The 12,083-nt window shown below is 39.3% G+C and overlaps 1 protein-coding gene and 1 long non-coding RNA gene across 2 annotated transcripts; one reads left to right on the top strand and one right to left on the bottom strand.

Annotated features, from left to right (window-relative positions):
- On the bottom strand, positions 1-8,639 carry LOC111264231 (calsequestrin-2). Its single transcript, XM_022839933.2, has 8 exons — positions 8,386-8,639; positions 7,645-7,831; positions 2,970-3,100; positions 2,498-2,605; positions 1,508-1,573; positions 1,042-1,152; positions 570-840; positions 1-297 (listed from the first exon to the last, which is right to left on the bottom strand). Exons 1-8 carry the CDS (start codon positions 8,488-8,490, stop codon positions 101-103), a joined length of 1,176 nt encoding a protein of 391 aa, XP_022695668.1. The 5' UTR covers positions 8,491-8,639; the 3' UTR covers positions 1-100.
- Positions 8,640-8,812: 173 nt separating this feature from the next.
- Positions 8,813-11,713, top strand: LOC111264233 (uncharacterized). The gene is made up of 2 exons (XR_002682767.2): positions 8,813-9,223; positions 10,088-11,713. It is a non-coding gene; the product is annotated as an uncharacterized LOC111264233 (long non-coding RNA).
- Positions 11,714-12,083: the final 370 nt, after the last annotated feature.

Consider the following 12,083-nt stretch of genomic DNA (forward strand, 5'->3'; position numbering starts at 1 on the left):
TTCTTGTTCAGGAATAAAAGAGCCTATTTATTGCGTATTCTATTTCAGTTGGCAGTATGCAAAATTATCTATGTTTTGTCCATATCCGGCTTTTGTTGTTCTAAAGCTCGGTTTTAACTTCCGCGGCAGGTGTAGCCGGTACAGTAAATGAAGGCTTTGTCGTTGGGTGGGCATTTAGGAATGCGTTGACAAGCAAAAGATTGGCCTCTTCTGCGATCTTATCCATAGGGGCACTATTTAAAATAAGTAGGTTCATCCATTGGATTGTCTGCGTAGTTGAGTTCCAGAACCCCAAACCTGTGAAACGTACGAAATACAGGTTGAAACGCAATTCTACACTTCTAAATAGGAACCGCATAAGCTACATCTCGAATGTTCTTAATTGTTTCTTTTAGTTATAGACGTACTGTAAAGCCATTTGCCAAGATCTGTTCAATCTAAAGCCTGTCTGGACCGCACGCGGCGTCAAAGATAGGATATTGACTAGTCTATTTCTAAAATGTGCATCACATAAACGCGATCGGCAACCCAAATTGCCTAGCAATAGAATGGTTTGTCTCAGCACTTACCGGGAGTCTTGGCGAGACCATGTATAGGGTGTGAAACGGCATCGAACGTGGGGAAGTCATTTGTATCTACCCACAGAACTCGATTGTTTGTGATAGTAGCGGTGGATGCTTTCGCGTCCTGCGAAGTAGCTACTGTACCCATCAGAGCGATCTGCCGTTGGCTTCGTACAATTAGCTTGAGGAGATAGAATGAGAACGGGCTAGAATCCGTGATCAGGAGGATCGCTGAAGAGGCCGCTAGGGAAGGATCAAGCACGTTTAGTGGAGTCACCTAAAAATAAGCTAGTACGTCAAATGTATGTTTTAATATCCATTGTATATTGGATAAGTATTTCTGTGCTATTTCTAGAACTGTTTAAAAAAATAGCCCGATCCAACATGTGTCTACTAAATCTTAATCAGTGTAATTTTTAAGCGCATTATTTAGCAGACACCACGTTCTCCAGCCTCAGGAAGGACGTCATTTCCGTACCTTTATTAGGGAGTCCCTGTTAAAGACGATTAACTGCTGGATATCGGCTAGGGTAGCAGGATTAACAGGGCACACGACCGGATGCTTATCGAAGTCACGGATAAGGTAAATCTGGGACATGAAAACAAGCATTGTTACAGGCTACCGAGCTGCTTCGGTACTGAGAAATGCGCCAAATACGAACTGGGCGCAAAAAAGAAAGCAGAAACTCCTTTTTAAGTAGTACCGATGGCTTGTTGGATCGTATATTTTTAAGTACTGCAAACACTAACTATTTTAATCAATTTGAAAATTGTCCTTTGATATTATTTTCGATTCTATGTAGGCAAATTCAGTATGGTAACTAATAGCTAACGCAGGTGTATCATCTTAGATGGATTCGTCAACGTAAATCGTTAGATGGTTTGTCTTCGAACAGCATTATAATCATTTATTTGCTCTCTGTAGAGGGGGCCAACTGTCATACCTGACCAGTCGTATTCAGCTTGAGGTGTTTTGCGACGGTGGGATCTGTGGTTGTGTAGAACGAAATCTGGAAGGTAACAATTACCATAGGTCTGGTATTGGCATTAATACACGAAAAAAGTGTTGTCACAGACAAGTACCTGAGTGGATTTAAATATCTGAAGGAAATACAATGTTAATCCCGCCAGACTCAACTCATTTTCATCTCACTCGGTATTCGACCCGTTGCTAACGTCTATAAGCTGGCCAGTTGTCACCCAGTTTGAGCTCGAAAGGGACGGCTGGTTTTTGTTGTTCAGCGACATACTACATAGGAAGTTAGCAATAATAGAGGTTGCTGCAGCTCCAGGCAATCGTCTCTATCATATGTGTTACGCATGCGCGAACTTAACAATTGTTGCTTAGACTACCGATCCAAATATTACGATGTCAAAAAACAAGAAAGCAGCTTTAATAAACGCTTAAGACACCTTAACTATTTTTTGGGTCTGTCTTTGATTTGCTTGTATCCGTCGTACGTTATATTGGATCACTACGGCCTGATATATTTTAAAAACTACAGGCTAACCCGACTGCATTAACCCAATTGCTATAAGTAAATATGTTGAATTGAATTCGTTATATGTTATACATACAATGACTGCACAATTTACCGGCTATGTGGCCAGTCAGGGCGAGTCGAGGTTGAGAAAACCTTATGGATGATATTCAAACGTTTATAACTTCACCCATCGATAACGAGCCCTTAAGCCTTGCCCAGATTACATGTGAAAAATCGATCACTGGGCATGAAAACAACGCAACAATACGCTCTATGAGATTTTTTTTGAAATTGTATTTTTTATAAAATGGCAATATTATTGTTCATTTTCATTGTACAAAACCTCACCACGGTAATGTGCCCGCTAGAGACTTGACCCAACAAAGGAGAATTCGAAATCTCCGTTTATATTTAAAGCTGACAAATTCGATACTCGTACGTGTGCACTACCTGATTGCCAAAGAGTGATGCAGCTTGTTCGAACGCTTGCATATCTGGACTGGCTCTGGACGCGAAGTATCCGACGAGCTTTGTGCCTCGTGTGTGATCGAATGCGGTCTGTGAATACGCACAAATTCGAAATAGCTCAGTTGTTATCAATAGATATGAACAATAGTAGTAGTAACATAGACAGATAATATAGGAGACGCTCATAAAAATGTTCTAGATAATGGGCTCGCCGTATCGGTAGAGGAGCAAAGGCCCCGAATCCCTCCTATATTAGTATTAGAGCTACAGTTAAAGTATCGCTGGGAACATACAGTCATATAGAGAAACAGAGATACGACTTTGGCGCGCTTGTGACCGCAATGACACTGTACATACATACAAAGTACGAAAAAATAATAAAGCAAAAGTGTTACGCTTGCGAATTATCTTAGACTTGTTTTCTGAAGTATCAACACCTTAACATAACACCAACCTTATCCATTTTTCCAGCGATTATTTTGAGGTTTGCGTTTTCCAAATTCGAGATGAATTTCATGATGTAGAGAGCTTCGCGTAAGCCATGGTAAACATAACGACGACCTCCACGAAAGATTAATACCTGACCTAATAACCATTAGGTTGCATTAATAAAGTTGTATTGCAGTTATGAGCACAATTTGTCAATAAGTTAACGTATAACAATTTTCTTATTGGTATATCAGTGATGTAGAAGTTTTTATTCGACGATTCGCCTATATAAGTAAATATTATCAAATAGGTACATTTGAAACACATTGGGTATACATATATAAAAGAAAAAAAAGGAACATTAGTAATTTTATTCCTATGTATCGTCCGCGCTATATCTATAATATAAGGATCTCAATAGTGCTACATGAACATTGCAATTGTGTAACGGATGCAATCTGTATTGAGGTTTGAAATGAGCAGAGGCACAATTTCGAATATTTCTTACTGTAATATTTCTAGTTATATTGCTACTTCATAAGTAAGTAATAATAAAAATTAGCAGGGCCCTACACAAATCAATTACTGTCTTTTACCTCATTCTCGACAATCTGCGTTCGGGTGAGGAAACGACACGTCTATAGCATTTGGATCTTACCGCCTTGTAATGTTTTACCTAGTCCGGTTCTTCGCTAAACGCATATTGCATAGGTGAAGATATTAGTTACAGTTTCACCAGTAATTATTTGCGTCTCTATACTGGTTGGATCGAAATTTAACGGTATTGACAATTGCTTTATCAGCAGTAATCGTAAGCCGAAGAGCACTGATAGTTCTTTCATGACCGTGATGTAAGAAAAAAAAAACAAAAGAGCATTCGATACGTGTTGACCTACCATATACACACACAAAAATGGTAAGACGAGCGAAGGGTGATATACCGAGATCGAGAGAGTGTAATGAAATTTAATTACATTATCGATAAGATGTGGCCTAAAATAGAGTCGTGTAAAGTTCCTCTTGTAATATTTTATTCTCCTGATACTGGTCGTCAAAAAAGACCTCTAATTTTGCTAAATAGGCTACGAATGCAGCGCTCCATAGAAGCGTTTAGGAGAAACGCGCTCAGCGATAATAAGCAGTATTGCTTTTGCAGCCTTTATGTACACGTAAAAGGAGAACGACATATATTTTTAATAATTGCGGAACGCAACTGAAGAAAATAAATACGTTAAGAACGTCGAAGTGATTAGTAATAATAGAATGTGTTGAGGTATTTTTGAACGTTTAGCTTGAAGAGAGCCAGTGCGATTTTAACCTTGTTGTAGAGCTTAATTTTCTTGAGTTAAATCGGCCTAAGCGACAACAACAGTTCATCGCTTCATTTGCCAAACAGGTTTAGATCAAACGCGTTCGAAGCTCTTTTGGCTGAATACGCTAATAAACATCAGGGATTTGTGTATTTCCAATCGTTGCACCATCCTCACTCAACAAACAGTTGTGTATTTTTAGCTCCTGTACACAAACTAATTTTGTGTTTGCAAAGCGGAATCCAGGTTCAGTGTTCTTCTTAATTTTCAAGTAGTGTTCTCTCTTCTTGTCGAAAGTATCCACTTCTTTCAGAACCTATCTAAGATGATGGGGTACACGAACCACGAGTCTGGATAGCTGTTATTAGTGAGGAACAACGTATTATACACATAATATTCTCTAGTGACTCTATACACTGTTGAGCGTCACGATTTTCAAAAATAAGCTAAAAATCAGTGGAGCAATATTCTTAGAAAAACACAGACAATATCTAGTACTAAACAGTTTACCGTGGAGGTGTGGTACGTACTAGGCTACTTTAAGCGAATCCGGTCGACTTCGAAATTGAACTACGCCCCAGCAGTGATAGCACACAATGAGGCTGGTATGTGCTTAATTCTTCGAGAAAGAGAAGAGTAGAAACCGATTGAGTTTGCTCTAGGAAAATTTAAAGGAGATCAAACGAAAACTTTTCTAATTCCAAAAACCGACGTTCAGCGGTCGAGATTTTGTTACTCGAAGACCACAGAGCTGCGGAAATTTACTAACGATTGGTGAAGATGTTAGACAAGGAGGCCTCAAGCAAAAACACAGTACGTGAATGATGTAAACATTTCAAAAACGGGATATGAGTGTGGATTCGAAGGACAAGCAAGTATTGCCGTTTTTAACGAAAGCAAATGTAATCAATATTGAAAATTAAGTAAAAATGGATCCCCCGTGAATTGACGACAGCTTAGTTGGCAATGCATGTGTTAGACTCCACGTGCAATTTGCGGTAACTTAATTAAAAAAAATACCTGCCCGGAGCATGGGTTCAATCCGTAACGCAAGCCGGAAAGGAACCAGGCGACAAAATGGCGTGACTCAAGAAAGAAATCGAGTTTGGCGGCAATGTTCGATAAGTTCCAGATGTAAGGTAATGGTAGAATTTTCATTGGTTATAAGGAACACCTGCTACATCCAGATATCAGCCAAAAATCAGACAATCAATGGGGCCTGCTATCACACCCATGCACCGTTGGTAGAGCAATCAGAAACATACAGTCTGGTTACTGGATGACAACGCCAGACGTCAGCGCATCGAAACGTTCAACGCTACCTTCAACCAGTTTATTCGTCTGGTCTAAATTCATGTAATTACAGGATTTTCTATATTATAAAAATGGCTTCTGGTGAGAATGCATTTCTTCCCATGCATTTATTTCAAGAGCCCATATATAAAGACATTGCATATAGGAACATGGCTGTCCAGAAGCTGCCAGAGCTCTGGGACAGATGTGTAAACTATAAAGGAGAGTACTAATATTCAGTTCTCATTTTAAAACAATTTATCAAAAAATTATTCAGTCATTCAGTCCGCTGGATTCGCTTCTAGCAGTCGAACTTTTGTCTGCATTTAGCACTGCGTGTAAGCAATTCTACCCCAGAGTGAACCTGGATTCAGTAAAGAAATTTACCATAACAACAGGTAACTGTATATATGCTACTGGTGAGCCCACTGAGACAAAAAATGGGGTCAAGAAGCATTCTAGGCCCAATCCTAGTTACCTTGTCCACTATGCGTAGTTGCTATCGAGAGGCAAAAAATTGTACACTGAACAGCGGATAAATCACCCGATGTTTGATTTGTATAAGTTAATGGGACTATTTGTCCACTCCAATAGGGAGGGTTTCACGCAAGCTAATCAGATTTAGCTGCTTGCCATTGGTTTTTATAACAGCCAGTATAACTAAAAAGTTTTGACGCTGAGATTTCTTATGCTACTTTAGCAAATCGAGAATTTGTCATAAAATTCACCAAAATGCCCTGATTTGGGAGATTTGCGTACTAAAACATCATACCATACTGGGTTTTTGTCTACTTCTTCTCTTGCTAATGTCAGCACGACATGAGGTACTTAGATTTCTCTTTGACCTTAATGCTGCGCAAAGGCCATAAGTCCTGTATGCACCATGTATTATGACAATGCATTTTTTTTATTAACGACTTTTTGCTAGAATTTAGCGAGTACATTATACCCGTGCATACTGCAACAAGTGTCTCTTGTAGAAACGAGATAGCTAGAATATAGATTTCAATTTGAACGCCTAAATAAAACGAACGTTTCGTAATACATTAAAAAAAAAAACCCTTTGAAGCCGTTAAGTGATATAGCTTTTTAAATATAATTTAGTTTTGCGAATACGGTTTTAGGGTTATGGAGAGAATAGAGTATGCCCTATCGTCATGATCCGTTAAATCCATTTCGGTTAACGTGTTTATCATCAATCAACTTTAATTTGGCTTGCGATACGGCATTATATTAGTATCTACGGTAGCAACGGAGCACTTCGGAGCTGATTGTAGGCACTCGACAGCTAGGCATGAAAAGAGTTCCGCTTTGAGTTTTTTGGTTATTATACAAACTACTCAGGAACTCAAAACCGTTATCTTAGAACAACCGTAGAACAAAAAAACTGAAAAATATTCAAAACTCGAAGAGTTTTTCAGGAAACGAAATATCCCTGAGGCGCTATTGCATTTGAGTAGTGAAGTATCAGAGTTACCCTACATCTAAATATCGTATGCTTCTTAAAAAGTTCACCAGTTTCAGTCACGTATCGTAGGTAGCTGTCTGACACGGCTATGTATTATTTGAGGCCTTTCATAAAACAATATTTCTGTTCAAGGTTCATTTATGACAAAACGATCAATTAAATCTATATTCCCAGCAACAAGCACAATATCAGCGTTATATGGACCTTAGAAACCGATCACTACCAGTCACTCGTTGAAAACCTGAAGAAGATTGGAGTGCTATTGCTAAACTCTTCTACTTCTAACCGAGATGTCAAAGGCATTTGGGCAACTAATGCCCACATTAAACACTTTTTTTCTATCTACGACGGTTTAATGGTGTGGTTTAATACGCACTGAGGCTGCTCACCGCACTGGTGTAGATTTTCTACGTTACTTTGTAGAACGGCTTGAATGTTGCCGAACGAGAGAATTTAAAAATTGATTAGAGTGAATTTACCCACAAGGTGCAACGAGCTGTTTTCAGTGATTTTATGCATTCAATTTAAAGCTATAGTACTTGCTTCTTCTTTAAGTCTTTTTTTTTTTTTACATTATTAGTCACGACTGTAGGATAGTTATCACAATACTCAGTAAGAAATACGCTCACCATTAAGAGAATCTTTCACGGTATCGGTAGATGCACGGTAAACAATGGCTGAGTTAGTGCGTGTTGAGAGAATTCGAGCAAGCATTTCCGATTCGTGCGACGCTTGCGCGTCAGTCGTGATAAATACAACGGCAAGAGGGGCTGCCAGCACGGTCTTTTCTGACGCGAGTACCTGCACCCTGGCAATCTGCAGCATGGCAAAGAAGTACAACAAAAATCAACATAAGTAGATCATAGCTAGTACGAACAGGCTTTCTTTAGTTCACGATTGACTGTCACTTCGTCTGAGGGAACTAATCCTAAGGAAAATTGTCATGGCTGCTTTATTGTTTTTAGGCTAAGCAGCTTGAATAAAGGATAGGTTGTTTTATATATATGTAGGTTTTTACACCGGTGAGTTGGAGGCGCTGTATAGGTCTAATTCCAAACTATCGTTAGACACAACTATACTATGGTGTGTATCACTTATTAAGTAGCTACTTCAGGGTAATGTTATCATCAAGAATTTGGCGTGTTTAAGAAAACCTCATGATGGGTTTAGCTATCAACGTCCCAACCTCTGTTTTAGACTATCATTAGCAGGAAATCCAGACCATTGACAAACTGAATTGAATCTATTCAGCTACATAGAACAAACTGAGAATATAGTTATGCTAAATATTACTTTTATTAATGGCACATAACACCATGTAATATTTCACTAGCTGGTATCTCTATTACTAGGAGAAGGGTGAAACTTACCCCATCGTAGTTGTGGGATTGCACAAGGAAATCGAATACCGAAGCGGAAACTTTGCTTATAGCTACCAGAACGGCCAAAACGGTCGCCACATGGTTACGACCCATTTCTTAGAATGTTTGTGGGTGTCTTTTTGAGAATGAGTGAGGCTTCCACAGGCTTTCCTATAGCAAGTGCCAAGAGAGTCTTGTCACATCATGCAGCACCGCTAGCCAATTCCGTTTAGGAGACACAGCACTGGCCCCTATTGACAGCTCAATCTCTGGTGAATCAATCGACCGCAGTGATCTTATATAGTTTGCGGACGGATTCGCGTCACTCACCGAATGACGCACTCCATCAAATGTGTTTTGCCTATGTAGCTGTGAGAGCAGACAATCAAATCCATGTGAGTGGCACGTCGCACTTGACGACACTTGAGCCGGACCTAACGTCCTGTAGGCCCAAATTTGGATGTGTTTATTGTTGTCCAAGACAGCGATAGGCCATCATTCGTGTGTCGATCGCCTAGGCACCATAAAAAAGCTTGGTGTCTCGCTGCAGTCGAGTGATCAACAGGGCCACTGAGATCATAATATACTTTGGGCACATATAAATAGTCAGATTAGAAATTTCATACGTACGTATAGTTAATTTTGTGTGCGGGGTCTTGTTCAATTAGTCTTGAATGAAAGTGGTATATGACAGATTTTTGCGGTTATCGAATCGCTTCCTGGGCGGCTTAGCGGCCATTTCCACTGATTTATCTAAACGTATTAACACGGACGTTCATACCAGGCATAGAAGCAGGACAAAGACCGATACTAAAATCCGCTGTTTACGTCAGCCGCAACTACTCGGGTGAGTGATACAACACTAAGGGCGAAACCGCATGATCCTAGACAGAAAGCTGGAACGGCGTGTTCGCCGCCCGTCGACAAACTAAGCAAAGGAAAAAGACCTATTTGCTTACTATTGCTTCGTAAATGTCTCTTGGAATTTCATAAATTAATTTTCTGACCCAAAAGATCAACCTGTGTTTCAGGTCTTCAAATATATGCACTACATTAGCAAGTGTTTTTGTAAAATGGAAGATCGCATCAATTTGTTAGAATGCTACTCGATCTAAATCGGAAATCCTATTTTTCGGTGTTGCTTTCAACACGCTATTCCCTTATATGCATTGTGTACAATTTAGGCTATTTCGGTGTTTACGAACATTTTACCAATCAGGCGTTTTTGTTATATGCTACCAAGTAAATAGAAACAATAAAATACAAAAAATTATATTTTCTTGACGGACAGATTTGCCAGTGGGAACGTGCCGTTTTCCAACACAATAAACTAATTTTCTGTTCACAGATCAGGTTTGCGTGTACATTCAAGCGTGCTATATTCGAAAGTCAGCTTAAACAGCGGTTTTATATACACTAGTGCAGATAGCTTGAAGACTAAAAGTTGTCATCAAAGAGTCGCCTTACAAATAGAGAAACAATAATGTAATTGTTGTTAATTTTAGCCCAGCGACTAAATGTACCGTAACCGTAATATCTCGTCGTTATGTAAGCATCCTTCTAGTCAATAGTGAATAATTTTCTCTAAATTTTTTTGCAAATATTAACATATTAACGAAAGTTTATTTCAGCAAGTCGATGCCTAGTCATATATACATATATTTACGTATGGTTTAAGTGAAATTGAATGAAGTTATGCTGTGACTTTCAGGGTGTTCTGCTGCGATATCTGAGAGATAATTATGTTTACGGCAATGGATGACGGCAATTCGCGTATCGTACAAAAATATAAACACGCTAATTATAACTATATACGCGTAGACGTTTGCTGATGTTCGTTTGGCTATACATACATATTGTAATACGAGTATATCCGTCGACTGAGTGCATCCTAGTTATTTAGTGGGTTTAAAATTGTCTGCGTTTCGCGTTTGGGATTGCTGTTCTATACGTGTAAGTAGGTTATAGAAGAAGGCGTCAAACTCGAGCAGGAAACTTAGACCAAGTGGCCAATCGTCATGCTTTCTCTGGGCGTTTCTCCGTGTTCATAAACGACGCGGGGATATCCTTTTTCCCTGTTCCGTCCCGCCGTAGCCGTCATCGCTTCGGAATTAAATTCTCGTAGGCACTGAACGCCGAGGAAGTGCGTATACGTGAAAACTACTTCAAATACCTGGCCAGCTGGGCATATTTCCATATTAGACGTTCACGCATCGCTAGATTGGGTGGACCTTGACAAGCATAATATTGCAGAACCACGACCGTTTTGATAATAAACCTGAGAAGGAATCTACTTAAAGTAAGACGCTTCATACCCTAATCACGTGCAGATTAGAGCTCTGTGGAAAAATATGACTGTATCGTCAAATATTAGATTGGCTGCGAACAGTGACCGCGTGAGATTACTGCTCAACTGAATAGGAAATAAATAAGTGCTTAGGAACGTCGCTAATGTTTGTAATAAGATCAATAAGGAACGGACTGCATTATCGTTTTTTCTGCCGTAAAACCACAAAGTCAGTCTATCAGACTTCGTATAGAGCCAGATCCAGCTCTTGTATGAAAATGGGCCCATTCCTATTGGTACCTAGCCATAGAATAACTCTAATTTTTAAGAACATAGACCCATAAACTCAAGATAAAATTACTGCAGTATATAGCCAAACCTTAGTATTTCCTATAAGCTAGTGTAAAGGTCTTCACAGAACTGGTTTACAGCTAATATATCATAATAAATTGATGTTCACTTACCCATAGATGGAGTATTGCTCGTTGTTGCCCAAATCATTAGACAAGCATATATCCAGTAAGCTTTAAGTGTTCGCTAACACCTTGGACTTTCTGCTATGCGGTCAAATCCAATTAATAGAGGCGATACACGGGTTACCATGTCAATGGTTATTAAAGACCACATGTGTACTTTTAATCAGCTGTTCTGCATAGTAGGTCGTAAATAGTTATTGCTTTGGAGACCTTTGCAGATGTCTTTAACGTGAAAGTCCCTATTCGCTTGATCGTATTGGTCATCGAAGTAAGCGATGTCGGGGAGCCTTTAGCGGTAGAAAACTTTTTTCATTTTGACCTTGGCATTTGGCTCGACACCGTAAAATTTACCGGTGGGTTTAAAGTAAGCGTTGCTCGACTACGTTTCTGAAGGACGCGCAAAGAAGCATGAGGAATAAATAATTTCGTTCGCAAACTACACCCTTGGCGAGCCCAGCGTATTGCATGGGTCCTAGCTGGCCCTGGAAGTCGTCCTATGGTTTTTTGTAGTGACCCTGCTGTTTTCAACCCTAACAGAAAATAAATGAAATACGCAAGTAAGACAAATATGTAATTGTGTAAGATTTTTTCATGCCGTAGACTAAAATATTATGAGTCGTCTGAATTGTTGAGGATGGTTTGCCTGATTCTTTATTTCCAGTTCTTATTTATATGTGACTTTTTTGTAATTGAACATCAGGCTGCAGTCTCTACCGCATCTCTATGCTGTTTGAGTTAGCAACGTCAATGCGGTGAATCATACATGAACTTGATTGCATTTAGATAAAGCAGCAGAGTACCATTCACTACAAACTAATTTTAAATTTATCTGGGTCGCGGGCAGTAAATTTGAAATTTGTTATCCTATATGGTTTACTTGCGAGAAAATTGTCAATATATCGATAGTGCGGTTTTGCGTGATTTTTCAGCCTATTTATTAGGAC

The sequence above is a fragment of the Varroa jacobsoni genome, unplaced genomic scaffold, assembly GCF_002532875.2.
Source record: "Varroa jacobsoni isolate VJ856 unplaced genomic scaffold, vjacob_1.0 scaffold_839, whole genome shotgun sequence".
In the NCBI taxonomy this organism is placed as follows: domain Eukaryota; kingdom Metazoa; phylum Arthropoda; class Arachnida; order Mesostigmata; family Varroidae; genus Varroa; species Varroa jacobsoni.

What these genes read in the sequence shown, in the direction of transcription:
- LOC111264231 (XM_022839933.2), bottom strand. Translation starts at nt 8,490, where the DNA reads ATGGGTCGTAACCATGTGGCGACCGTTTTGGCCGTTCTGGTAGCTATA. An exon ending in TCGCTGGAAAAATGGATAAG is followed by an intron (nt 2,606 to 2,969) that starts GTTGGTGTTATG and finishes GCGTATTCACAG; the next exon opens with ACCGCATTCGATCACACACG. An exon ending in TGGTCTCGCCAAGACTCCCG is followed by an intron (nt 298 to 569) that starts GTAAGTGCTGAG and finishes TACGTTTCACAG; the next exon opens with GTTTGGGGTTCTGGAACTCA.